General features: G+C 44.2%; 1 protein-coding gene across 1 annotated transcript in view; it reads right to left on the bottom strand.

Moving 5' to 3' along the window:
* The window catches only part of TRAPPC10 (trafficking protein particle complex subunit 10), a 98,609-nt gene that overhangs the window by 42,578 nt on the left and 28,466 nt on the right, over positions 1 to 27,565 (bottom strand). Inside the window, exons 2-8 of the mRNA XM_053309625.1 lie at positions 22,258 to 22,339; positions 21,333 to 21,468; positions 20,779 to 20,975; positions 18,442 to 18,637; positions 17,252 to 17,363; positions 16,789 to 17,036; positions 1,242 to 1,388 (exon numbers count right to left, since the gene is read on the bottom strand). Coding sequence (XP_053165600.1) covers positions 1,242 to 1,388; positions 16,789 to 17,036; positions 17,252 to 17,363; positions 18,442 to 18,637; positions 20,779 to 20,975; positions 21,333 to 21,468; positions 22,258 to 22,339 — 1,118 coding nt within the window. The remainder of the gene's footprint in view (positions 1 to 1,241; positions 1,389 to 16,788; positions 17,037 to 17,251; positions 17,364 to 18,441; positions 18,638 to 20,778; positions 20,976 to 21,332; positions 21,469 to 22,257; positions 22,340 to 27,565) is intronic.

The following is a 27,565-nucleotide window of genomic DNA, read 5'->3' as shown; positions in this document are numbered from 1 at the left end:
GGTCCGAGGTCAAATAAATGAGTAAGCAAACCGTATTTTTCACATTCAGAAATAAGCAAGAGCAGCAAGCATCCGATTGGGAAGTGCTCTACTGCTGAGGATATCGAGTGTGTTCCACACGCAAAGGGTGGCGCTTCAGAGCACTTGAGGAGCTTGAAATCCTTCTGAAGGAATGGCTGCACAGGCCCAGAGCCACATTGTGAAGGATACTGGATCACCTTTAAGATCTAAATCATATCAGTTTAAGAGACTTTACAATATTTTTTTTACTTTCCTACAAGCAGTCAGGCATAAAAGTTATATACAAAGCCAGCAAATTAAAATGGAATGTACTGTGAAGTTATAAAACAGTTTAGCTATGTTACAACCAAGTTGTCTGGACAGTCACTCTTGGATCAGAGAGCACACCTCAATGACCATTGAGAAAGTGAGTTGCAAGAGAAAGTGCTCTGTAACAAAGCTGCCCACCTGACTGCTGTAACTTTTGAGCAGCATCAGCAGATCGAAGCAGAAACCTTTCTTCTCTGTTACTAAAAGTCCTTTTAACTGAAGACTCTAGCCCTGCATCAGAGGCCTCACAAAGTGTTTGCCCTACATCTGGGCTATAGTCTTTTCCCCACAGTGAAGGAATTGCACTGCTCTTGGGTGCCATGCAGATAATGCATCTGGATTCATAGGGGATGGACTGTGCCCCCCTGCTCCCAACATCGAAGTCTTCGAGTGTCATGTTTGCACAGGGGCATGTCACTTTGGACTCCAACATGTGTAGGACCAACTCCATCACCTGTATGTCACAATACTGTAATGTACAGATAGGTCCTACACACATCTGTATCACCATGTGAACGCTATATTCCAAAAAATGAATATGCAAAGCAGAGTGGTACACTGAAGGGCAGGGGAACTGAGCACATTGCTAACCACCTCATAACGAGCATTATATTCATGAACAAGTCAGGGTCTTGTGAAGAGAGAGCAACAAGTTGGACAGATCAAAGCAAAGAGTACAATAGTGCATTTAGCCAGCCAAAAGCATCCTGGTACAGTAGTGATTAAGCTGATTAAGAAAACAACCAAGTACACTGCCCTTCCAAACCAATTTAATCCTTCAAGAGTAAAGCTTTTGCATCTGCTGCAAAGAACTACCTCCTATTTAAGAGATGTGTTGCCTTGCTTTGTCATACAGGAACGTAACACTTTTCCCACCGACAGTCTTATAACATATCACCCCCTTCACTTACCTTCTCAGTGGCATAACTCCATAAGCCAACTGTATGGGAAACATTGGCGTCAATCTGAGAACGATCACAACAGCCTTCTATTCTCTGCAGAACCTCCAGGCAGCTCAAGAAGACCCAACAGTCCAAAGCACCAGGAGGAACAGAAACCTAAAGATCAAATGGTGAAGGCACAGTTCAGACATCAAGTTCATAGTAACAGAACATGTTTGGCAAAAAAGCCTTGATTAAATAGACTTTTAGGAGGGGTTTCATGCAACACAAAACAAGTTCTTGTTTATTATCCCAAATATAACCTAGAAGAAATTCTTGCAAATTTAAGAGAGAGAGAGAGAGAGAGTTATCATGCTATAATGACCAATTTCAGTGTAAACTGTTGGTTACAACAGATGTCACTTGTAGTTTGCTATCAGATGACTATGCAGAGTATGCATTTTTTGCATTAGCAGCAAAAAAGATTTGGGCAAAAGCTTTGAATAAAGAGGTTGTTAATTGTATAGATGATTACTTAGCCTAGTGTTTTACGGTATGATTCTTACCCACTTCCTAGCTGCATGTTTCACTGTAATGGCTTATGGTCAAACGTAATAAAAGTGACTTGACAAGCATAAGTAGAAAAGCCAGTATGAATAAATCAGTTTCAAAACATTTTAACAGAAGCTAGAAACAAACCGGAGCATTGGTCACTTACCGTGAAGGCTTCTTCTAGTTGCTGCAGTCAAGGCCATCTCCATGGGTTATCCCCCACCCGTGCTCCAAGGCAGGACTATGCTAATTAGCTGAAAGATAGAAGTCTCTAGAGCCTGGGGGGGGGATGACCCCACCCAGTTCTTACAGGCCAAAGTAGCAAATAAGGACTGACCTATATTTCCAGATTAAGCTACATGGGGTAAATCATAGTAAGCTAGAACAGACAGGTGAGTTGGATGGACATACGATACTGAAGAGCACTTGCCAGCTGGAAGAGTGATCTAATTCCAGCACTTCTACTAAACGAGTAAAACAAAAGCAGCAACACCCCACTATCAGGAGCAACCCAAGAGCGGCTAGCCAGGAGGGCCGAGATGGCCTTGACTGCAGCAACCAGAAGAAGCCTTCACGGTAAGTGACCAATGCTCCGTTCTCGGTTGCTGCAATCAAAGCCATCTCCATGGGACATACCAAAGCCTGTACGACACCAGGGAGGGATGTGCTCTTGGCTGCTCCTGAAGAAGCGCCTTTGCAGAACCCATCTACCAAAAGCCACCTAGGTGGAGGCATAATGTCCACTTTAAAATGCTGCGTGAACGTAGACGGATTATTCCAGGTTGCAGCCCTACAGATTTCTTGGACTGCTGCATTGGGTGAAAAAAGGCGGCTGAGGTTGCCACCGCCCTCGTTGAGTGGGCCATGATATATAAGGGAGGCCGAATGTTTTGTGCGCCAGAACGATACACACGGTAATCCATCTGGCAATAGTTGGAGAAGTCACTGCCTCACCTATAGATCCTGGTAGAAGGAAACGGAGACAGTCAGTTTTATGGAATAAGACTGAGCTGCTGATATAGGTCCAAGTTGTGCCAGTTACACCTGAGAGTGCTTGGTTGTGGATGGACCTTGGTCCTTAGGACGTTAGGAGAAAGTCAAAGTCGGACGAATATCCTAGGTTCCTTTATAAGGCCAACAGTGAGGGTTCCACTGTGTTAGGGAGCCTGCTAACCTCTGGTCATCTGCCTGGTAAATCTCACGCCCAAGAAAGGAATTGGACAGGTGTCCAGCTGACGTACTGAGGGAGAGGTTGGCAGGTAGCACCCCTCAGGAACGATGACACTGCCTGCCTTAGGCTAGGCTGCAAGCAGTACAACAACTCTCTAGAATTAGTTGGGTGCGGTCATCCAACTATATGGCCATGGACCTTCTATCCTAGCTGGTGGTGGTGGTGGGAGGAGAGAGTTCCACCCTGGAAGAACAGTTAGGCAAGAATGTTAAGATAGCTGGAGAGAGTCCAGAGATTATAAGCCTGTGAGAGGTTATGAGCCTGTGGTAATATATCCCATGATGGGAATAGCGGTAGTCACAAAAACAGTAATATTGATCGAGGCATTGCCCCGTACCATCATCTCATGGCTAAGATGGTTTGTATGGAGAGAACTGTCAATAGGCTAGATCGAGACTGAATGAGTCGACTGTACAGTTGGTGCTTGCCATGTCTCTACCTGTAATGGGGGACCCAGTGGAGATTAAAACAGTGAGTCATATCCTTACTGCCCGGAGGGAGTCTTGATATGTCCTATTGGGTGCTGGAGATGAGCTCCCCTAGGAACCATGGCTGTTACATGACCCTAGAGAGGGTATCTAAGATGGGAATGGGTCAATGTGGCCCTGGTTACTACTAGGCTATGCACCAGACCTGGCTGCTCGTCCCACTCTACAGAGGAGGCAGGCCTCAAAGGTCTAGGACTCGTGTTGCCGAGTGGCTGGACAATAGTTCATTTATGATAGCCCATGTGGACTATGCTGTACTGGGTAGGAGGTATGTCACTGAAGCCTAATACTACCTTCTTGGTAGTTGAGTCAGGGAGTAGAAATCTGAGGCAAAGTATATTTGTCTTAGTGGTAATACGATGTACCTTCCCTTTCACCAATTTGTGTTTGGAAATGAGGTATACTACTCTCAGGGGTGTGCCCTCATACCTGTGACCAGAGATGCTGACATGACATGAAGGGGGGACAGAAGGGAATTCAGAGGAAAGGAGAATCAAGGGCATTTGTTTGTTTGTTTGTTTTGTTTTGTTTAAACCGGCTGCATTAGGCAAACTGCTAGGCTAGCTGGGGGGACCCACCTTTGAGCTGCCCGCCCCATGGGAAGAGTTCACTGTTTTTGCTTTGTCTGGTTCCCAACTGCTGTTGATTTTGGTGGGCTTTTTCTTGCAGGCATTTTGTCTCCATGGAGTTGCTGCCGTGCAATGCCTTGCCACCTCCTTCACACCCACTTCCTTCAGGACTCCACCTGAGTTTGGGGGTGCATTAGCCAGGGGGGTTGATTCGGCTCTCCAGCAGAAAGGAAGAAGGGCTCTCCAGCCTCTGCCTGCCTCCCCCCCCCTCCAGATGTCGCCTCATGCGCAGACTCACAGACCGAGGGCGGGAGACTGGCTGCGACCTCCTTCTGAGGCCTGAATGTCGACTTATGTCGAGGCTCGGGCCCGAGGGCAGGAGACTGGCTGCGACCTCATCCTGCGTCCTGCCGGGCGGCTCTGTGGAAGCCGGCAAGGACGCAACTGGTGGTGGACCTCCGGGCCTTCTCGTGTCCCTGGGGAACACGCTCCTCACTCTCCTCGCAGGAACAGACACTGAGCGCTTCATACAGTTAGAGAAGTAGGAGGAGAGAGGAAGAGGAGAGAAGGTTGAGGGAGCAAAGCAGAGTAAAAGATAAACAGATTCAGCAAGGGAAGAGCAGATCGGGAGAGAAGAGAAAGTCTGCCTGGAGCAACGCAGGACTGTAAGAACTGGGTGGGGTCATCCCCCTCAGGCTCTAGAGACTTCTATCTTTCAGCTAATTAGCATAGTCCTGCCTTGGAGCACGGGCGGGGGATAACCCATGGAGACGGCCTTGATTGCAGCAACCGAGAATAGAGTGTTCTTTTGTTTGAGAAAGTTAGGACTTAAAAAAACACCCAAGTAAAGGCTTACAACAAACCAGCTGCTGACATGTAGCAAAAGACAAGCTAGAAAATAAAATAACTAACACAGAAAGCAGACTTTCAAAAGTGTGCTAAAGTCCCTTCACAAAAGAGAATATGGAAGCCACAAAATGAAAACAGAGATGCCTAATTAAAACAGAAAAACTACAACAAAGGGTTATTTATGAGGAACATATGTTAGACAAGTATCAAACAACTATGCAGGTTCAGAGATCCACAAATCTTGGCAGGCTTTGGCAGGGCAAGGGATTGTATTTTATGCCTGACCTCATCCTTTTCTTCAAAGAGTACTTGGAGTACCCCTCTTCAGCTCAAAGCTCAGCAGCCTCTCTGTTGTGTTGCACTCTACTTTGAAGGTACTGTTAGAAACTCAGAAGTGTAGCACAATAAAGTCCTGCCCTCCTAAGGTTTTAAAAGCACCATGAAACAACAATGCAACAGGGGCACATCCGCATGGAGTCCAACACGTGTTATCTCTTGAAGATAATCTCTGCAGCTATGCTTCTGAGGCCCTCCAAGTACTTCCAAAATACAACTCAATGGTTAGGACCGCCCCCCTGCCCCACCCCCTTTCCAGAGCCAAGCTTGACAGAGCAGTTGGGGCTTTTCTCAAGTTGTGCTTCGGAAGCATTTGGAGCACCTCCAAGGCACAGTGCAACTATTGCAACATTTCCCCAAATACTCCCTGGCTCCACACTCAGAGGACAACTGCTGCTCTTCATAGACATGAAACTCCCATGGTGACCTCATTTTGGAACCCTGCAGAGATTTGTGCATTTATCATCCCTCAGAGATGAGGGATATTCAATTAACTGAACACTACAAGAAGCTTGTGACAGATTTAAATATAAAACCATATTATAGTACAATTCAATTCAAAGAGCTTGGAATATACACTACACATACCTCATCTGCATAACAGAAATGCCCCTGTAGGTTGACAATATCATGGAAGTACTGTCTAGTACTCCTATCTGATACATATACAGTGTTATTCACAACACAAAAAGATAAATTGTACCAAGAGCACTGGAAGTAAGACGAGGGCCAGACGTAACATCACATCACATGAAACCAGAGTTAAATGGGGCAGACGTTGGAACTCCAGTGCGTCCAAATTCGGAAAATTGCAGTCTCAGGCCAAAAGTAACCTGCAGAGTGCCTCACCAAACTCCAATCTGAACCTTTGCTTTGCACAAAGGATCGCTGCTGAGACCTCTGGTTTGGCCAAAGCATTACGTCCGAACCCGGACACCACCCTAACCATGATTTCGTGCCGATTTTCAAACCACAACAGAGGCAGCGGTGCAGGCACACCTGGGATTGTGACCACTCCATGCCTGCATTGCTTCTCTCTGAGAAACAGCTCCACCCCTCCTGTCACCCTCACAGCTACAGAGTTGCCCAGCAACAGGAACAGTACCAGGCTGCATTCCTAGCTTGTCAACCTGTCGGACAGCAGTCACAGAGGGACATTCCCTCTTCCCACACCTGGCAAGCAGGAGGAAATGCAGACATGTTGACTGGACAGGCACAAAGTGCTTTGCTCCCTGGGAAGAAAGTTATGATGTATGTTCACAAGCATGAACACCCCAAGTGGCAACATAAATAGGGCACCCCAACACATCGCCGGGAATGGAACAAGTGGCTGGGAGGGTGGGGTACCCACAGCTGTGTTTAAAAGGCAGCCGAAACCAAGGATTCTCAAGCAGCCAAGTTCTATTTAAGTTCACAGAAAAGTTGGGGAAGGAGGACCCAGTCGCTGACCCTTTGGGGTTTGTGGACCCTAGGCTTACTCATGAGAAGCACCAGGTAGTAGGATTAACATTACCCACAAACCGATTCCTCATATGTGATCATGATGGATGCTGATTCTGAGTAGACCACTCACTCACCAGAGAGCCAGGCCATGGGGACACCCCCTCACAACTCATGGGAAGGACCATCAGATGGGAGAGAATTGCTGAGCAAATTCTGTAATGACGCCCAATGGCAAAACATCCCCTCTTCCATGGACCACTCTCTCACAAGAGGGACAAGACACCAGGCCTCTAAATTGAGCCAGGTTGCTCCATGGAAGAAAGCCGCAGGGACAGGTATCCCAGCAAACACTCTCCCTATCTTTGCGATTGCCGCCAATTAGTTGTCAAAGTGTGCCCCTTGCCAGCACATGACATGACAATGATTCATGTTTACAAGCACAGGCACTGCAAGTGGCAACATGAGCAGGGCACCCATCACTGCACCAGGAGGAAAACAAACAGCACTTGTGTATGTGCCCGGGGTCGGGTTTAAAAGGCAGCCCCAAGCAGGGATTCTGGAGCAGCCAAATTCTATTTATTTCACAGAAGGGTTGGGGAAAGGGGAGTTTGTGCTCCCAAGGGTTACTCATGAGCAGTGCTGGTCACCAGAGTCAGTAGGGCTCCTGTCAAAGCAGACCCTTTTGGACATGTGCACCCCTGCTGGTGCCCTGAAACATTAATCCCACTCTCCTGTGGTCACTGGAAAGAGCAGACAGAAGGCTGTGCTAGGTGGTCAAAGAGCCAAAAGAAACATTGCATATACCAGGTAAGAGATTCAGCATATAGGTGCTTATATGCCAATGCCAGAAGCCTCAGAGTCAAAATGGGTGAGCTGGAGTGCTTGGTCACTAACTAAGAAATAAATATAGTGGGCATAACAGAAACATGGTGGAACAGTGAGAACCAGTGGGACACTGTTATCCCTGGATATAAACTCTATAGAAAGGACAGGGAGGGGTGCCTTGGAGGTGGAGTATCACTGTATGTTAAAGAAAGGATAGAATCTAACAAGCTAGAAAACCTAGGAAGACCAAAGTCCTCCACAGAAACCTTATGGGTGACAATACAAGGCCTGAAAGGAAATGTGCTACTGGGGATGTGCTATAGCCCTCCAGATCAAAACGCTTACATGTCAAGGAAAGGCAGGGCAGCAATAATGGGCGACTTCAATTACCCACACATAGACTGGGTAATTTAACAGTCAGGTAGTGACAAAGAGGTCAAATTTCTAGACAAGCTGAATGACTGTGCTCTAGAACAATTGGTCATGGAACCAACCAGAGAGAAAGCAACCTTGGATTTAATCCTGAGTGGCACCCAGGACCTGGTGTATGATGTCAGTGTTATCGACCCTTTAGGGAACAGTGACCATAGTGTGATCAAATTCAGTATACATGTGGGGAGAGAATCACCAAGGAGGTCTAACACAGACACTTTGAATATCAGAAGAGGAAACTTCTCCAAAATTAGGAGTATTGTGAAAAGAAAGCTGAAAGGGAAAATCAGGAGTCACTTCACTCCAGAATGCATGGAATTTACTCCAAACTACAATACTAGAAGCCCAGTTGGAATGTATACCAAAACGGAGGAAAGGTACTACTAAGTCCAGGAGGATGCCAGCATGGCTAACAGGTAAAGTCAAGGAAGCCATAAAAGTGATGAAGACTTCCTTCTGAAACTGGAAGGCCTGCCCAAATAAGGAAAACAGAAAGGAAGAGAAAAGACATGCAAGGTGACAATAAGGGAGGCAAAAAGAGAGTTTGAGGAACATTTAGCTAAAAGCATCAAGGGGAATAACAAACTTCTTTAAATACATCAGAAGTAGGAAACCTGCCAAGGAGGCGGTTGGGTTGTTAGACAATGAGGGAGTGAAAGGAATTATTGTTCTAAACTGTCTGGGAAAACTGAAAACTAGCAAATTGCCAGGGCCAGATGGCATCCAACCAATCCTTAAATAACTCAAATGTGAAATTGCCGACCTCCTTGCAAAAATATATAGCTTATCCCTACAAACAGGCTCTGTACCAGAGGACTAGAAAGTATCAAATGTAACACCAGTTTTCAAAAAGGGATCCAGGGGTGATCCAGGAAGTTACAGGCCAGTTAGCTTAACCTCTGTTCCAGACAAATTGATGGAAAGCATTCTCAAGGATAAAATTGTTAAACACACAAAATCAGGCCGTGCTGGGGGAGAACCAGCATGGCTCCTGCTAAGGTAAATCTTGCCTTTTGTAGTTCTTTGAGAGTGTCAACAAGTGTGTGGATAAAGGTGATTCGGTTGACATAGTATACCTGGAATTCCAAAAAGCTTTTGACAAAGTTCCTCATCAAAGACTCTTGAAAACACTTAGTCATGGAATAAGGGGGAAAGTACATGTGTAAGCTGGTCTAAGGACTGTAATAAATTTACTTACTTACATGTGTGGATTGGTAACTGGTTGAAGAACAGGAAACAGAGGGTAGGTATAAATGGAGAATTCTCACAATCGAGGGAAGTAAGAAGTGGAGTCCCCCAGGGATCTGTACTGGGAACGATGCTTTTTAATTTATTAATAAATGATGTAAAAGTTGGGGTAAGCAGTGAGGTGGCCAAATTTGCAGATGATACTAAACTCTTCCGGGTAGTGAAATCCAAAACAGATTGAGAGGAGCTCCAAAAGGATCTCTCAAAACTGGGGGAGTGGGCAACAAAATGGCAAATGCAGTTCAGTGTTCTCAAGGGTAAAGTGATCTACATTGGGATGAGAAACCCCAACTTCACGTATATGCTGATGGGATCTGAGTTGTCAGTGACTGACCTGGAGTGGGATCTTGGGGTCATGGTGGACAGCTTGTTGAAAGTGTCCACTCAATGTGCGGCAGCTGTGAAAAAGGCCAATTCCATGCTAGGGATCATTAGGAAAGGGATCCTCTATAATAAAGAGCTAAAGCGTGATCCTGTGTCCCTGCCCGTGTCTTTCTCGGCCGTTCTGGGCATGAGCAGAGCGCATGCCCAGAACGTCTGAGAAAGATACAGCCGCAGGGACACAGCGGCCATGTTGAGGGAGCAGCAGGCCAAGAAGGAACTACGGGGAGGGAGAAGCTGGGATCGGGGAGGGCAGAGGCGGCGGGTACGGCCAAGCGGCCGCGAGACTGGGCCCGCTGGCAGTGGGGGAACTGAGCCCGCTGGCGGCAGTGGCCGCTGCAGGGCGAATGGGGCCAATGGCGGCGGCGGCGGGGAGTGGACTGGGCCTGGCCCGCTGGCGGCGGCGGCCACACTCGGCCCCGCCAGAGACGGAGGGAACGGGAGGCGAAGCTGGGCGGGGGAAAGAGGACCGGTGCGATGACGATGGGCGCCGGCGTGGGAGGAGGAAGTGAGTGGCGGGGAGAGAGGGAACCCACCACGGCCGGCCATGGAGGTCCCGGGAGCAGGCAACGGCCGGAGGAGCTAAAAGCGTGCCCGAAAGGAGGAAGCGCAGCAGGCAGACTGATGATGAAGCGGGCGGCCCCGAGAGAGAGCTACTCCCAGGCGGGCTCCTCCTCCTTCTAGTGCCAACCACAGAAAGGAGAAAAACGGCGGGCGCAGAACAGACTATGGAGAAGGCAGAGACGACAGCAGGGGGATCGGGAGGAAGGCAAAGACAGACAGAGAGAGAGAGAGAGAGAGAGAGAGAGAAGTGAGGGAGGGAGGGAGGGAGGGAGACAGGACAATAGAAAGACGGAAAGAAGGAAGGAGAGAAAAGAGAGAGAAGGGAGGGAAATGGACAAAAGAAACAAGGAGGAAGGGAGGAAAAGAAAGAAAGATAGAAGTAATGAAGGAAGGAAGAAGAAAGAAAAAGGAGAAATGAGTGAGGGAGAAGGACAAAAAAAAAAAAAACAGAAGGGAGGGAGGAGCAGCCAGCCCCAAAGAGCGAGCCCGTTAAAGAAAGAAAAGAGGAAAAGAGAAAGAAAACAGAAAGATGGGAGTGAGAAGAGGTGGAAGAAAGGAAGGAAAGGAGAGAGAGGGAGAGAGAAGAAAGTAAGGAAAGGAAAGAGTGGAAGAGGGAGAGAAAAGGAAGGAATGAGAGAGAGAGAGAGAGAGAGAGAGAGAGAGAGAGAGAGAAGGGAAGGGAAGGGAAGGGAAGGAGGGCGAGAGAGAGGGAGAAGGAATAAAGGAAACAAACAAAAAAGGTACTAGCGCCCGTTATTTTAATGGGCTTAAAAATACTAGTTGAAAATAAAACTGCTAATATTATAATGCCCTTATACAAATCCATGGTGCAGCCACACTTGGAGTACGGCGTACAGTTCTGGTCACCACATCTAAAAAGGACATTGTAGAACTGGAAAAGGTGCAGAAGAGGGCAACTAAGATGATCAGGGGCCTAGATCCCCTTTCTTATGAGGCAAGGCTACAACACCTGGGGCTTTTTAGTTTAGAAAAGACGATTGCAGGGAGACATGATAGAAGTCTATAAAATCATGCATGGTGTGGAGAAAGTGGATAGAGAGAAATTCTTCTCCCTCTCACATAATACTAGAACCAGGGGTCATCCCATGAAATTGATTACCAAGGAATTTAGGACCAACAGAAGTACTTTTTCACACAACACATAATCGACTTGTGGAATTCTCTATCACAAGATGTGGTGACAGCCAACAACCTGGACGGCTTTAAGAGGGGTTTGGATAACTTCATGGAGGAGAGGTCTATCATCGGCTACTAGTCTGAGGGCTATAGGCCACCTCCAGCCTCAGAGGCAGGATGCTTCTGAATACCAGTTGCAGGGGAGTAACAGCAGGAGAGAGGGCATGCCCTCAACTTTAGCTGAGTTGAGGCTTCCAGCGGCCTCTGGGGGGCCACTGTGTGAAACAGGATACTGGGCTAGATAGGCCTTGGGCCTGATCCAGCAGGGCTGTTTTTATGAAATCAGCGTTCCCCCTCCTGAGATTCTCCACGCCTGCAGATCTGTATATGGTTCAAAGCCAGACAAAATCCAGGAATTCTGGATGGTTTTACAGGTTTGTCCCAGAACCCAGTGTTTTCCCTGTCTGCGGCCAGACTATGGCACATGGAGCATCAAATGCCACTTTGAGTGCATGCAAGGATTCACGAGGGTGGGGTGGGGTTGCAGAGATTATGGTCTTTTACCAAAGAGAGTTCGGGACTCCATACACATGGGGCCCCCTTTGGTGGGCTAGTTCAACTGGTGAGCACACAGTCGAAAGGGAGACCTAGGGCTTACACCTTGTGGTCCTCCCGAGTAGACTTGCCCTTTAATAAGAGAGAAAGCTGCCAGTGGAGTTGGAATTTGATCTAGCCTGCAAGGATTGCTTTGCAGGGTGATCCCCCGCAAGAGCATCCTAGGTCGTGGCGGGACAGACCTCCCAGGATCTTTTGTCCTCTTTTATCTACATATTCCCTCCTGGGAAGTCATCATGTTCCCTTCCCCGAGTAATAGAGAAATAGTCCCACTCCATGTGCAGGGCTCTTTTGTGTGTGTGTGGGGGGGGTGCCTTCAATGTCAGAAGCAGCCCTGGCATGGCATTTAAAAGAATTTAAATGACCTTTCCATGCCTATGATGGGCGGACTGCTCCAAAAAGGTGTGATAGCGTTCGGTAAGCCCCTTCAAGATTGTGGCCAATTGCAGCTGCTCCGCTGACATGTTGATACTTTTCCCACAGTCTGGCCGTGGAGCTTGCTGGGATAGGCCTCGGCAGCCAGGCAGCAGGGAGGAGCTCCCCTCTCCTGGAACTGGAGGTTGCCAGACCGTGGTTGGATGAACATCTGCAATGAGATTTACAGTTTTAAATTGAAACTGCAGATTGGCCAACCTCCAGTTTCGTGTTACGTGTGAACCCAGCCATACAATCTTTGAATTACATCATCACCTGGAATATCCTGCTTCAGTTTTAATTATCTCCTCTAAAAGTTGGACACAGAAGAACTAGAGAATTCTAGACAAGAGCAACAAAACTTATAGGAATTTGGTGATAAAAGTTTAGTAGCTGAAGTTGTTTCCAACAAAGATGCAATGGTTTGAAGAGGGTGGTGATCATCACAAGCTTAACGGACACATGCTTTGGAATGGACTAAAGAGAAAATTTGTATTTGAAAAATAAAGTTTTCCCAAGCATACTCCAAGTCTCACCTGGGAAGGGGATTCACCCCATCACATTCCAAAAGTGTGTATTATAAAGCAATTAATTTAATTAAGATATAAATAAAATCAGAGTGCAAGGGCATATAGCACCAAATGGAAAACAGTCCTGGGAATGCCAGTATAGTCTGCACAGTGTTAAATAAATCAAGAGGTTAAGACTGAACACACACAGAAATGCTGTTAAGGTAAATATCTGATCTATTTTAGAAATTAAGGAGTCCGTGTTTGATGTAGGAGCTCATGTGCGCACAAGCGGAATATATATGTATGTGTGTGTTTTATTTTAATTTTAACATATTTTTATACCGCCCAAAACTTACGTCTCTGGGCGGTTCACAACCAGATAAAAACAGAGATAAAACGTTAGTAAAAAACAAAAACAAAACAAAACTTAACACAGCAATTTAAAAACAATATTCTAAAAACATTAAAATAATTAAAACAATATCAGTTAAAAGCCTGGTTGAACAGATGTGTCTTCAGAGACTTTTTTAAAATTGTCAAAGATGGGGAGGCTCTTATTTCACTAGGGAGCGCATTCCAAAGCCTCGGGGCAGCCACAGAGAAGGCCTGTCTCTGAGTAGCCACCAGACAAGCTGGTGGCAAAAGCAGACGGACCTCTCCTGATGATCTCAATGGGCAGTGGGGTTCATGACAAAGAAGACATTCTCTTAAATACTCAGGGCCCAAGCTGTTTAGGGCTTTATAAGTTACGACCAGCATCTTGTATTTTGCCCGGAAACATATTGGCAGCCAGTGTAACTCCTTCAATACTGGAGTAATATGGTCTCTCCTAGATGACCCAGAGACCAGCCTGGCTGCTGCATTCTGGACCAACTGTAGTTTCCGGACTACATAAAAGGGCAGCCCCACATAGAGTGCATTTCAGTAATCCAGTCTGGAGGTTACCAGCAGATGTACTACTGTTTTGAGGTCGTCAGTCTCAAGAAAAGGGCGCAGCTGGTGTATCAGACGAAACTGATAGAAGGCACCTCTGGCCACTACCTCAACCTGGGACACCAGGGAGAGACTTGTATCCAGAAGCACCCCTAGACTGTGTATCTGTTCCTTCTGGGGAAGTGTGACCCCATCCAGAACAGGCAGATCAAAATCATCTCTTGAGTTCCAACCCCACACAATGAGTACCTCCGTCTTATCTGGATTCAGTCTCAGTTTGTTATCCCTCATCCAGCCCATTATCGCCTCCAGACACGCATTTAGGGGGGTTATGCCCTCTCCCGATGATGCTGACATGGAGAAATAGATTTGGGTGTCATCAGCATACTGATAACACCCAGCACCAAATCTCCTGATGATCTCTCCCAGTGGTTTCATGTAAATGTTAAAAAACATTAGAGACAATAGGGAGCCCTGAGGGACACCATACAAAAGTTCAGATTTTGAAGAACAACAGTCTCCAAGGGACACCATCTGGAACCTACCTGAGAGGTAGGAGCAGAACCACTGCAGAGCAGTGCCTCCCACCCTCAACCCCCTCAGACGCTCCAGAAGGATACTATGGTCGATAGTATAGAAAGCCGCTGAGAGGTCCAGAAGGACCAACAGAGTCACACTTCCTCTGTCAATTCCCAGTTGGAGATCATCCATCAGGCCGACCAAGGCAGTCTCCACTCCATAGCCAGCACGGAAGCCAGTTTGAAATGGATCTAGATAATCCATTTCCTCCATGACTGTCTGGATCTGGGAGGCCACCACCCTCTCAATCACCTTGCCCAGCCATGGAAAGTTGGAGACAGGCCTGTAGTTACTCAGCTCCGAGGGATCCGAGGTAGGCTTCTTTAGAAGCGGTATAATAATTGCCTCCTTAAGACAAGGAGGCATCCTACCTTCCCTCAGAAATGCATTTATGATCTCTACCAGGCCTTCTACAACAACCTCCCTGCTAGATCGAACAAGCCATGTTGGGCAAGGGTCAAGAGGACAGGTGGTGGGCCGCACCATTCCAATCAGCTTGTCCACATCCTCAGGAGTCACAAACTGGAACTGATCCAATCTAATCACATAAGAGGAGTCGCTGGACACCTCCACATCAGACACTAAAGTAATTGTGGAGATGGAATTGGCCCGAATACGAGAGATTTTGTCCACAAAGAATTCATTAAACACATCACAGTGGGTGGTAGATGGTTCCAGATTCCGATTCAAGGGAGGAGGGGCACATACTAGCCCTCTCACAACCCTGGACAACTCCGCTGGACGTGAACTTGCGGGTGCAATATGGGCAGAAAAGAATCGCTTCTTTGCCACACGTATCGCCTGAGCATAGGTCTTCAAATGAGCTCTATGTTGCAATCTGTCGGATTCAAGCAGAGTTTTTCTCCACCTGCACTCCAGTTGTCTACCTCGCTGCTTCAGCCCCCGTAGTTCTACCGTATACCAAGGGGCCAGTTTTGAAGCGGGTCTGAGAGGATGCTTAGGAGCAATCATGTCTACCGCCCTGGTGAGTTTGTTGTTCCAATTCTCCACCAGGGCATCAACAGGATTGCCGACAGAGCCAACATTAAATCCCTCCAAGGCTTCTTGAAATCCTATAGGATCCAATAACCTTCTCGGGTGGACCATCCTAATAGGTCCCTCGCCTCTGCGAAGGTGGGGTGTGACTGAGAGTCCAACCTTAACCAGATGGTCGTCTGTCCATGACAATGGGGAAATCACAGGATTCCCCACCCACGGAATGATGTGGCTGCATCATAGATTTGTATAAGGGCATTATAATATTAGCATTTTTATTTTCAATCCCCTTCCTAATAATTCCTAGCATGAAATATGCTTTTTTTCACAGCTGCCACACACTGAGTCGACACTTTCAAGAAGCTGTCCACCAAGACCCTAAGATCTCTCCTGTTCGGTCACTGTCAACTCGTATCCTATCAGTGTATATGTGAAGTTGAGGTTTTTTAACCTCAATATGCATCACTTTACACTTGCTCAGACTGCATTTGCCATTTTGTCACCCACTCCCCCAGTTTGGAGAGAGCCTTTTGGAGCGCCTCATAATCTCTTTTGGATTTCACTACCCTAAATTGTGTAGTGTTATTTGCAAGTTTGGCCACTTCACTACTTATGACCAACTCCTACATCATTTATGAATAAGTTAAAGAGCACTGATCCCAGTACAGATCCTTGGGAGACCCCACTTCTTACTTCCCACATTCTTTAAACTATCTACAACACAAGAAATTAGTCAAAGAGTACTGGAAGTCCTTCTCAGAGGGTCAGCTGAGAGCAATTGTGGATGCATAGTTGGTGATCTCTTAGCCATGGTAACCTTTTCAGCCTTTTTCTGTTGAAATTTGTATTGTTTCACTGTAAACCACCCAGAGATGCAAGTTTTGGGCAGTATAGAAAAATGTTAAATAAATAATAAAGAGATCAGGAGTAGCCAGACTGTATGTATGATTTACAGGATCAGTGGTCAACCCCTGCTAACTGGGCAAAGAGGCACCTTTTAACGTGGTGATTCTCTTTATTTAGCAGGGGGAGAGTGACTGGCCTTATCCACCCCCAGCACAGTACCTCCAATGACTGTTGCTGGTGTCTATCTTGTGTTTCTTTTTAGATTGTGAGCCCTTTGGGGACAGGGATCCATCTTATTTATTTATTCTATCTCTGTGTAAACCGCCCTGAGTTGTTTTTTGGAAGGGCGGTATAGAAATCGAACGAACAAACAAATATTTAGCCCAGCATAACTGGTTGCTGCTCTCAAGTCTCAGGCACAGCCTTTCCCCCATCCATGACCTGAAAAAAAGGAGCAGGGAGAGAGCAAGAAGAGTTTACATGTAATAGGGGTAGAGGTGGGAGAAGAGAACACTGATGTCCTAGCTCCCACCATGAGTCACCTCCATAACCCAGAGCAAGCAATAAACAACTTGGGATGTAGCTTTAAAAATTAGTCACTTGTTCATGAAGATGACAGAGACTTACTTCAAGGAGCTTCAGCTCTTGCACACAGTTGTGGAGAAGTTCTAGCGCTCGCTGTGATACCTCCCATGGCCTCTGAAGAAAAATCAGCAATGTGCATTGGCGAGAAAAGAGGTAACTGCGCAAGTCCAACAAAGTGGCTTCCTGGTTCTGAATAAGCTCTCTTTTCTCCATGTCTATTGGTTTGCGAAGAACCAGCCCATTCCAACTTCGTACTGGCTGACAGAAAAATGTCAGCCAGTTTGCCCCATCTAAAGCAAACACAGTTGAAAGTAACTACATACGTCATATTAAAATATGGAAAGAACAGTATGCAAATGTGTTCAAAGTTTCTATTGGGCCATCCTTATTAGGGACCACAAAGTAGACTCTTTCTAGCCCTTGCTCTACTTTAATTCTGCAATGCAAAAAACCAGTGGTTTGCTCATGATGATGTACAAATGTACTTGTTGACTGAATCACTTACCCCCAGCACCAAAGTTGACAACATACTGGGAGAACAGGGCATCCAATTCATCATATTGCACCAGGGCATCTTCAAACTGCTGCAGCATTTCAAATACAAAGGCCAATTCTTCCTTTTAACAGAGACAATAGATGTTTATGTTAATCTTTGTGTTGTCAGGCTTTGAGTGCAAAGGTATCAAGCAGTTATTTAAAAGGATAAGTCACTACAGACCACTCAGAAAATCAAGAGTGGCTGATATCCTGACAAAGTATGTGCATTAGGAGGCTCTGCAGGAGTGCAACAGGGGCCCACAAACAACTTCCCCAGGTCTCCTTAGGCACCTTGCATCAGCAAGAGAAACTTCCCAGCCCTGTGACATGCTTTACCCAGGCTTTTATATGCTTGTCCCTATTGCTGCTGCTTTGTATATTTTATGGTTATATTGTGCATGTTTTTAATTTTTTAATCAGATTTGTATTAATATACAGTCAAGGGTTCTGTTCCCAGAAGACCTTGCCGTTGGCAAATTTACAGTCAATGAGTCATTGAAACCAATGGCAATCAGGGCGTTAGGGGAATCACGGTCGCGGAAAGACCAAAAGTAAGGTAAAACACAGATAGAATCGCCTCCTGACCTCTATAAGTGTCCCTAGGACCACAGGAAAATTCCCGCCCAGAAACGGCCAAATTTTTAAAAATTTGTCAGACTGCAGATACTCGGGTCATGGTTGGTGAGGGTGGTCACAGTTTCCCAGTCATGGATACTCAAGTCCATGATTGGGAAAACCACGACTGGCGAGGAACAACTGTATTCTAACTGAACATTTTAATTGTATCCAGCCCTCCCCTCCGCCCGGCCATCATGACCCTGTAGAGCTTAATGTGCACTTTGTTGATTAGGATAACAGTCAGTGTTCTCTATCTAGAAAACCTGTTCATTCTGCTGGTACAAAATGGGTATCTGCTTGTATCTTTAGATCCCATTTCTAAAAGTACTCTGTTAGACAGAAGTTTACACTTCAGCAAGTATATCTGCATATGCAAATCTAAGCACTGAGCAGAAAATTTTACTTAAAATCATGGCCAGCTGAGATCATAAGAAAAACATTCTTAAGCTAGTCCGTACAAGTAGCTTAGAAAGCAATCAAACTTTAAGACTGATGTAGAAAATATTTTTTTGTTGTTGCACATAATGCTCTCTACTATACCTGAACCATAAAATATTCACAAAAACTCCATCCTGGTTCTGTTCTTTTTTCTCTCAAAGTTCTCATATCATCCTCAAATTTGCCTAAGTTTTTGGTAAAAGACATAAGAAGCAGTGTCCTGAGTTTTGTCAGGAAGGCATTCCAGGACTCCTGAGAGCGGGAAGAGTCTTTCAAGGGGTCAGACAGTACCACACATCTGTAAAGAGAGTAATATTTTCATTAAAAATGCACACATTCAATGTTTTATAGGACTTGGGATGAAGTTCCTTTCTGCCCAGCAAGTAACAGACAGGCACCAAAGAGTTAAGTCCTCCTATGGCTGATCCAAACGCCAATATTTCATCTGGAGAGGAGAACCCTCTAAGGTTCAGGATATGGTGTCAGCAATAAAGGTTAGTTGAGGGGGAAAGCACAAGTAAAAGATAAGCTCACATGCATGATCCAATGAGGGTAAAAAAAAGTAAAAACTCAAAGCAAACTTGGAAGAGATTTCTTAGGGATCTTTAACTATCTGCAGTGAGCAGGAAGTGGTGGGTGGATCCATGCCAACATGACTTTATCCCTTTCCCATAGACTAACAGGATGGGCTAGTCTTTTCTCTGTTGCTGAACAGAATGTAACTTCATGGTAAATTCAATTTTGCATTCTCATTAAGCCAATAAGAGAGTAGCCAGCTAAAATGAGTGTTTGAGGGCACAGGTTTGGCAAGGAATGCTGTGCGGGGATGAACACGTGTTTCATTCCTTCCTTCCTCACTGCACAAGGGAGGTGGGTCAGGGAGACAGGAGACAAGTTGTGAGGCTAGCCAGAACACTACTGTAGATAGTCAAGCAGGAGTCCCACCAATTCCTCCCTTGCCTACCTAGGATCATTAATGTGAGAAAAAATGCTGCTGCTGAGGAGGAAATGTAGCAAGTTACTCCTTCTTCACCCAGAAATTAAGTTGCATCTATTTAGGCTCTTGAAGCACACTATCCAAAATAGAGCCAAAAGTGATATTAGATTTTCTGTAGCTCAGTAAGAGACATCATCAACTATTTAGAAGAACTTTTTAATGGTTTCTCGTGCATCTTCTTCTCTGTCCCCTTTCGTTAAAACATACACGGTCATGTCAATTTCAAAAATGCATTTTTAAAAAGCTTTCTTTAGAATGTACATGTAATTCAGTGAATGAAGCAGGTTAGTTCTGACAAGCAAATAACTGAATGAATCCAAACTTGGTAGGCTTAACATTAATGTTTACATGATTTTACAAGGTATTTAATAAAAATGAAAACCTGGAACTGTGAGCAGCTTTGGACATGATCACTGATGTGAAGGGGGATAGCAGCATAAAGAGCCCTGTTTCTTGCTGCACTGCATTCTATGTTGTCCGAAATACTTCCTCCCATGTCCTCCATCCAAAAAGCTGCTAGCTTCCAATGCAGAAGGAAATGTGAAAGTTGCATTTCAGACAAGACAGATATGAAGAGGAAATACAAGAAAACATCTTCAAACCCAATCTGAAGCAATTTATAGTATTTATCATTATTCAGAATCTCAATAATATAGCTTTTTCACTTGTAAAGCTGAGATCCACCAGCTAAATTGCTCGCTTACACAAACACACAGAATTCAAACATATGATCAAAGGTAATATCTCAACCAGCCTCAGTATACCACTAACGGAAGGGTGAAGATCAAAATCAGAAACACGCTTAGTACTCGTCATTATTTTTTCATTTGACAAGGTTCATACTTCAGCTTGTTAATATATTACAGGAGTTGCACTGGCTGCCAATAAGTTTCCGGGCAAAATACAAAGCACTGGTTATAACCTATAAAGCTCTAAACAGCTTAGGCCCACAGTACTTAAGAGAGCGTCTTCTTCTGCATGATCCCCATCGTCCCCTGCGTACATCAGGGGAGGTTCATCGGTGGCTACCTTCATGTCGTCTGGTGGCTACCCAGGGATGAGCCTTCTCTGTTGTTGCCCCGAGACTTTGGAACACGCTTCCTGTGGGAATAAGAGTCTCCCCATCTCTAGCAGCTTTTTAAAAGTGTCTAAAGAATTATCTTTTTACCCAGATCTTTTAGCTTTTTAACTTTGTAACTTTTTAAATTTTGGATTATATATTGATTTGTTTTAAACTGTTTTTAGTATTTAATTGATTTTAATGTTTTATTTTTGTTTGTTGTGAACCGCCCTGAGACCTTGGGTTGGGGCAGTATAAATGCGCTAAATAAATAAATAAATAAATAAATAAATGACCATCAGATGTTACTGGGCTTCTGAAGACAAAAATGGCTTATCAGAGAGCAATTAACAGCTACATTTTGCAGTACCAGAAAACTTACCTGTCACTTTGCTTGTTGCAGAAGTCATTTCTTATTTTATCCACTATAGATGTTCGGGGAAGAATATTGGTTTTATTTTTTTTCTTGGCATCACACTCCACCACCACAATTAACCAATCCATAGAGCTGTGAACTTTCAGAACATTCTGCCACTTAGTGATATCATCTTTTACTGTTGCTTTGTAGACCTCTGTATCCTAAGGGTAGAAGTTATGAATCACAAGATAAAAATTTGCCCATTGAGAGTTAGCTTGAAAAAACACTTATTCTGCTACACTAGGAGAATAAAATCCATTGAACTGACCTGATACCAATACTTATTTGGCAAATCACACTGGATTTTTTTAAAAATAGGACTGACTAGTGCATATGAAACAGGCTGTTAAAACTTATTTTGCTAATAATTTGTGGGCACAAAGTTCCCCCTACCCATGAGTTTAAGATCTTTTCCCACAATAGAAGTATGTCAGGATGCAGAATCAACTGCAAGTTATTTTCAGTGACATTCATAACTAATCATTGTGTTAGTGCTTTAAACACACATCAACACTTACACAGCATTCTGTCCAATAAATATGCAGAAAGGGAAATGTCAGGAGTGCTTTGTTCCCTTCTTTAGGTAGTAGCTCTTCTTTAAATTGTACAAAATTAGATTCTAGATGAATCATCTTAGGAGCACGGCCATAAGACCTAAAAAGTATTTGAACACTTACATTAATTGACATATACACAAAGTTGAAAGAAGAGAAAGCATGCAGGACAAATATTTATATTAAGGTATGAGCCAAGGGGAGTAATTTGAAATCCAGATGTAGTAGCACAATGTATGAAGCGCTTATACAAATTCCATTAACAAAATCAGCTTAAAAACATCTAGTTCTCTTTTTAAAAAACTAACTAGATGACTCACAGAAGTTTTAATGGAAGACTAGACATTGGGAGCCAGCGTAGTGTAGCTAGCAGTCACAATGTTGGACTAGGACTGGGGAAATTCAAGTTCAAATACTTGTTCAGCCATTAAATTCAGTGACTCTGGACCAGTCACTTCTCTCTCAGCCTAATCTACCTCACATGGATGTTGTGAGGATGAACATAATCATGTACACCATTTGGGGCTTTTTGAAGGAAGAGTGGGCTATAATTTGTTTTAAAAAATATATTTCCTACTGAATTGAGGACATTTAGAAAGCTGTATGCCTCAATTCAAGCAATATTTATTTAAATTGTTCCATTTTCGTTAACACAATCAGTTCTTACACAACAAGATGTAGATGACACAAGCAAAACATACATATCTGTTTAAAGTGATACAACTAAGGATAGGAATAGGAACTTATGAATGTTTGTAAGTTTTCAAAGCTGTGAAATGACAATGTGTATTCCTGCTTAGCTTCCAAATTAATCTCAACTCTTGGAAAGAGGTTGCTAGAACACACTGCCTCCTTGTCTGAGCCATATAATGAAGAAAAGTGATATTACCTCCTCCATTCCATGGGCTCTCTTGGGAGCTGCTGAGAAAGTGTAGGATACAGAGAACTGAAGAGATTCTGATCTCCAGCACCTAAGAGGCAAAAATATCAAAATTTCAGACATTTGTATCAAACTGTCCAGCTTTAGGGAGGAGGAATTCTCCAGATAAACTTTCCACCATCTCTCTAAATTATAGGCACGGGCATTTGCCTCAGAGTTGGGGGAGGAGGAACATATAGTCAGTCCACACCTTCCTCTATCAGCGGGAGCAAAAAGCCTGAGCTCCTCTCCGGGAGTCCATCAGACAGACAAACCTCATCCCTGCTGATCCCCTCATCTTCGACAGCCCCTGCCTTAAATAAAGCCCTACATTCAGGACAATCCTCCCCCCTCCCCACTTGCTCCTTCTTCCCTGGCCAGGCAAGAGAATTGGCCACCCAATATCTGGCTTCCAAAGGGGAGTTGTTCTCCAAATCCACCCACTTCATGAGCTTTTTTGCACCTGTTTGCAGCTGTGAAGCTGATAGCATTGCTATTCCCTCTCCACCATTTGGCTGCCTCTTGGGCTGCGCCTGCCCATCCCTCAGCAGCCGTGCTTCCTGACTCCTGAAAGGTAATTACTGGGGTTATCATGATGCCTGGAACCCCATTTCTCCCGGCATCTTGCCGTTTGACTGGGTAAACAACTCTGCCTTATGGAGGAGGGTAGGAAAACCCAACACAAACTTATGTGTTATGTAGAAATTAACTTATGAAAAATTTATTCCAATTGTAAGGTAGTGTTTGCCTGTGGCTATGCAGAAACTCTTTGGACAAGAATCTAACTATGTGCAGACACCATTATAAAAGGAAACAGCATGGAAGAGAACCTATTTACCATCAACTGGGGAAGAATGCAAACTTATTTGCCAAGACCAATACATTCTCTCTTAGACTTGATGCTCAAAGTGCTAGCCTAACCAAACAGGTGCAATTGCTAGGTATTCCCAATTTACTAGCAGCTTGGCTCCACAGTGGCTGTGAATGGCAGATATTCTACCCCCAGCCTTAGACCAAACTTCCAGTGAATGATACCTGCAGAGCAGTGTTTGCTCTAAGGAGTGCATGTGTGCTCATGCTCACATGTTTTTTTTATGTCCACTCAGTCAATTTTAGATCTGCTCAGGTTGAATCAGGAAGGCCCCACTCTTAATGCACGTGTGCACACTGCCTTGATACTGCTGCCCAGAACAAAACGCATTCCACACACAGATGAAAAAATTAGAGAGAGAACACTGCCACAGAGGCTAGAACTTCTGTTATTGAAACAGGGACAATGCTTATTTTACGTTCATAGGAAGCTGCCATATACCAAGTGAGACCATTGGTCTATCTAGCTCAGTATTGTCTTCACAGACTGGCAGCAGCTTCTCCAAGGTTGCAGGCAGGAATCTCTCTCAGCCCTATCTTGGAGATGCTGCCAGGGAGGGAACTTGAAACCTTCTGCTCTTCCCAGAGCGGCTTCATCCCCTGAGGGGAATATCTTGCAGTGCTCACACATCAAGTCTCCCATTCAGATGCAACCCAGGCAGACCCTGCTTAGCTAAGGGGACAAGTCATGCTTGCTACCACCAGACCAGCTCTCCTCGTAAGGCACAAGCCTTAGGTTTCACACACTCCCTGTGCTGTTTGCACAAAAGGGAAGAAAATCTGCCACTTCAGTTCCTGGATTAAAAATCATTTGTCACTGCATCCAAACCAAGCAGACTATAGTTTGTTCAAACCACATTTGCAAACAAGACAGGATATCAACTAGGACCACACTCTGGCTCAGGCTACTAATTCTAAACCATGGTGGGTTTTTTATTATTTAAAAAAACCCTATCATTTCAATATAAAAACAAGTACACAAAAGAGTCTTATTAAAAAATTAAGTGTCAGTTCTGTAAGATACATCTGAAAGGTGGGCAGAATGACAAAAGCTTAAAAAATACAGCCATGATCTTTCCTGCTGTACCATTGCTTAGTTATGCTTTAGCTACATAGAAACAGACCAAGTGCCTTGCCCCCAAATGACTGGCACATCTCAGTCATATTCATACATTACGTTCAGTGCTTGTTCAATCTGTGTACAATGATACAGATATAGATCTGTACACAGGTACAGTGCAGTTATTCACATGTTATGCTAAACGCAGGTACAGCGGTACACTTCATAGAAATATAGGAGGCTGCCTTATACAGAGTCAGATCATTGATCCATCTAGCTCAGCATTGTCTATACTGAGCAGCTCTCAAGGGTTCAAGCAGGAGTCTTTCCCAGTCCTACCTAAAGTTGCCAGGGACTGAACCTGGGACCTTCTGCATGCAAAGCAGATGCTCCATCACTGAGCAGCCCCATTCCTATCTGTACCATACAGCTGAGGGGCCTGTCCCTAGGTTCATTCTTAAAATAAAAACAGGTACAATGATTCACACAAACATGTACAAGTGTACAGACATCTGAATGCAGCTACAAAAATTTCTGAACTGGGCTCTTGTCTAGCTTGTGTGGTCTCTGCTGGTGGTTTCTTTATAGGCTCTATCTAGCAGAAAATGTTGCCCCAAAGACTATGTGAGTAATTTATCCTTGCAATTCTGTGGGGAAAGGTACTCTACAGCAATGATACATGAGCTATCACAAACATAGTCTTATCATTCCAATCAATCAAAGTTTATTACGGTCTATGACCAGCACAACAAGGGGGAAGAAATACAATTAAAATATAAATAACAGTTAAAAAGATAACAAATCAACAGTCTAATGCACCAACAATATTATAACTGAAAGGTTATAGAGCAGCACTAGAATTATTAATTAAAAAGTGACGCAATCTTCGAGCTGCCGCACAAAAGCCCGCCACTTTTCGAGTGATGGCAGTAATACTGTCCTCAAGCAGGAAAGCCACTTGTTGACTAGGCAAATTTCCTGGAAAACGAGCCAGCAGTGGAGATATTAATTCTAAACTTAAGTCCCTATAAAAGGAGCAATGAAGCAAAACATGTTCCATTGTTTCAACTTCCCCATCACCACAGGGGCATAGACCTCAGCATAAGGACTCCCACTGTAGTGACCTTCAAGAACAGCAGAGGGAAGGCATCTACATCTGGCCTGTATAAAAGCCAACCTATATTTGGGGATGTCTAATTGTTGCAGATAGGATAAAGGAGGATCTATCATCATTAGAACACAGCATCCATGCATAGAACAGAGATTCTATAAGTGGTATCATTTGATAACTGATGAACAAGTGGAGTTTTCCAAACCATAGCATGCTCTTTAGGTTGTACTAGATTTTACCTTAGGGGAGATCTAAGGCTTATTGTGGTTTGAAACACTGCTGGCGTAACTGCAATGTTTCATCATTAAAAAAATATGGACAAAGTAAAGCAGAAAGTTACCAGCTTTGTGATTTTCCTTCCAACTAAGATTTGCAAAGTACTTAAAGCTATTGCTATTTTAATAACTTTGATTTGGAGGGAATAAATGCTGAATAGCAAATTTGTTTCTCATCCCATGTCATTTAAGCTATCATTTCCCATCAGGCTATGGGTGCAGTGAAAATAAAAATCATAAGCAATATGGATCTCAGTATTTCTTCAAAGATATTCTGTCAACAGCAGCAACTTTCAGAATATTGCAGCCTCTGCAATTATTAAACTGAGACAGTAGCCAACATGTTACAAGTAAGCTCAAAATCTGTGTGTTCGAATTGTAGGATTCTAACTTAATATTTATTTATTAGAAACATTTAATATACCGCCCACTCCGAAAACTCTGGGTGGTGTACAAAAACATGCAAAGCAAGACAACATTAAAATTACATTCTAAATTAAAAACTAAACTAACTAACAAAAAAGAAAACACCAAATAGGTAAACTACAGGGCAAAAGCCTGGCAAAAAAGAAAAGTCTTCAATAGAGATTTAAAAATCAGTAAGGAAAGGGCTAAACGAATCTGAAGGGAAAGGGAGTTCCAGAAAGATTGGGCAGCAACCAAAAAGGCCCTTTCACAAGTCCTAGCGCCCCAAACCTCTCGGAAATCAGGGACCGAATACAATGCTTCTGCCAAGAAGACATAAACATTTTGCAGAAATAATATTCTGCTCCAGCCATCCCCTCTGACCTATTTCAACCCTGGAAGCCCATTTGCCTGCTGGAAAAAAGAATATAGAATGCTTGAGTAGTGCCAGAGCCACATCACCTAGCCTTAAATGGTCAGGAGGACTAAGTAAAACAAAGGGGCTTAAGAGGAAGCAAAGTAGTAGACACAGAAGGGTGGATTAATGCAACAGCAAATGGGACTGCAAAGTTATCTGCAAGACTGACATACCAGGCTTGTGCACTGGGTCTCATTGTAAATGCTGGTAGCAGCACTAGGTAAGGAATAACAGGAGAATTCAGATCTTCTGACAATACTGAATGAGCACAAATAGCTTTCTCCAAATTATCATGGAGATGTTCTAAACAAGAAAATAAGGAGGCTGAAAAGCAAGCAATGCTGCCCACCATTTTGCATAGATAAATTCCAGGAATGTGACCTAAAGAGGAGTCTGCATTTATATAAAGCTTATCTATGGAAAACTAACCCCCAAACTCACAAAATAAACTATGCAGCTTACAATATACAGAGATGGGCAAGACTGTTCTATTGGACCACTTGTTAGACTTTTATTATACAGTATCTTTAAAAACAGCCATTGAACAATGGGATATCCATCCAATATACTAATGTGCTTGGATTTGTCCTGCAAAAACTGGAGTTTTTCCAGCATTTTAAACACTCAATCAAATCAATAATTCCAAAACAACATAGTACCCTGTTTTCTTTTTGCTATGTTTTTCCATTCTCACCACTCTCTGTGGGCAACTGTAGGCTTTTTTCCCGGGGGGGGGAGAGATACACAAAGCATGCCATCCGAAATCAAAACAGGATGCATCCAATGTTAATCCTGCTTAGAATAGACCCATTGAAATAACTAAAAGTTAGTCATGACAAAGGCTGCAATCCTATAGCTGTGGCATAGTCAAATAGGCAGCAAGTTGTATTTATGTTGAAGCAATCATATGGCCAAATCATATGGAGAGGAGAACAATTCCTTTTAGCCCAATTAATCTGCTCCCCCCCCTTTCCCTTCTCTCTACATTAATCTGGAAGCACTGAGCAATGGGGGGGAGGTGTTTTACAGGAGCAACTCAGAAGGGTTCCCCTAAACCCCTTATTTGTATATCACCCTACAAATAAGAAAATAAAGAAGATTTTAACTGCCACATAAAAAACCAATGTGGTATAGTGATT

Source organism: Hemicordylus capensis, chromosome 3, assembly GCF_027244095.1.
Source record: "Hemicordylus capensis ecotype Gifberg chromosome 3, rHemCap1.1.pri, whole genome shotgun sequence".
In the NCBI taxonomy this organism is placed as follows: Eukaryota; Metazoa; Chordata; class Lepidosauria; order Squamata; family Cordylidae; genus Hemicordylus; species Hemicordylus capensis.
The sequence above is the reverse complement of the archived record's forward strand: the minus strand, read 5'-3'. Positions and strand labels throughout refer to the sequence as shown.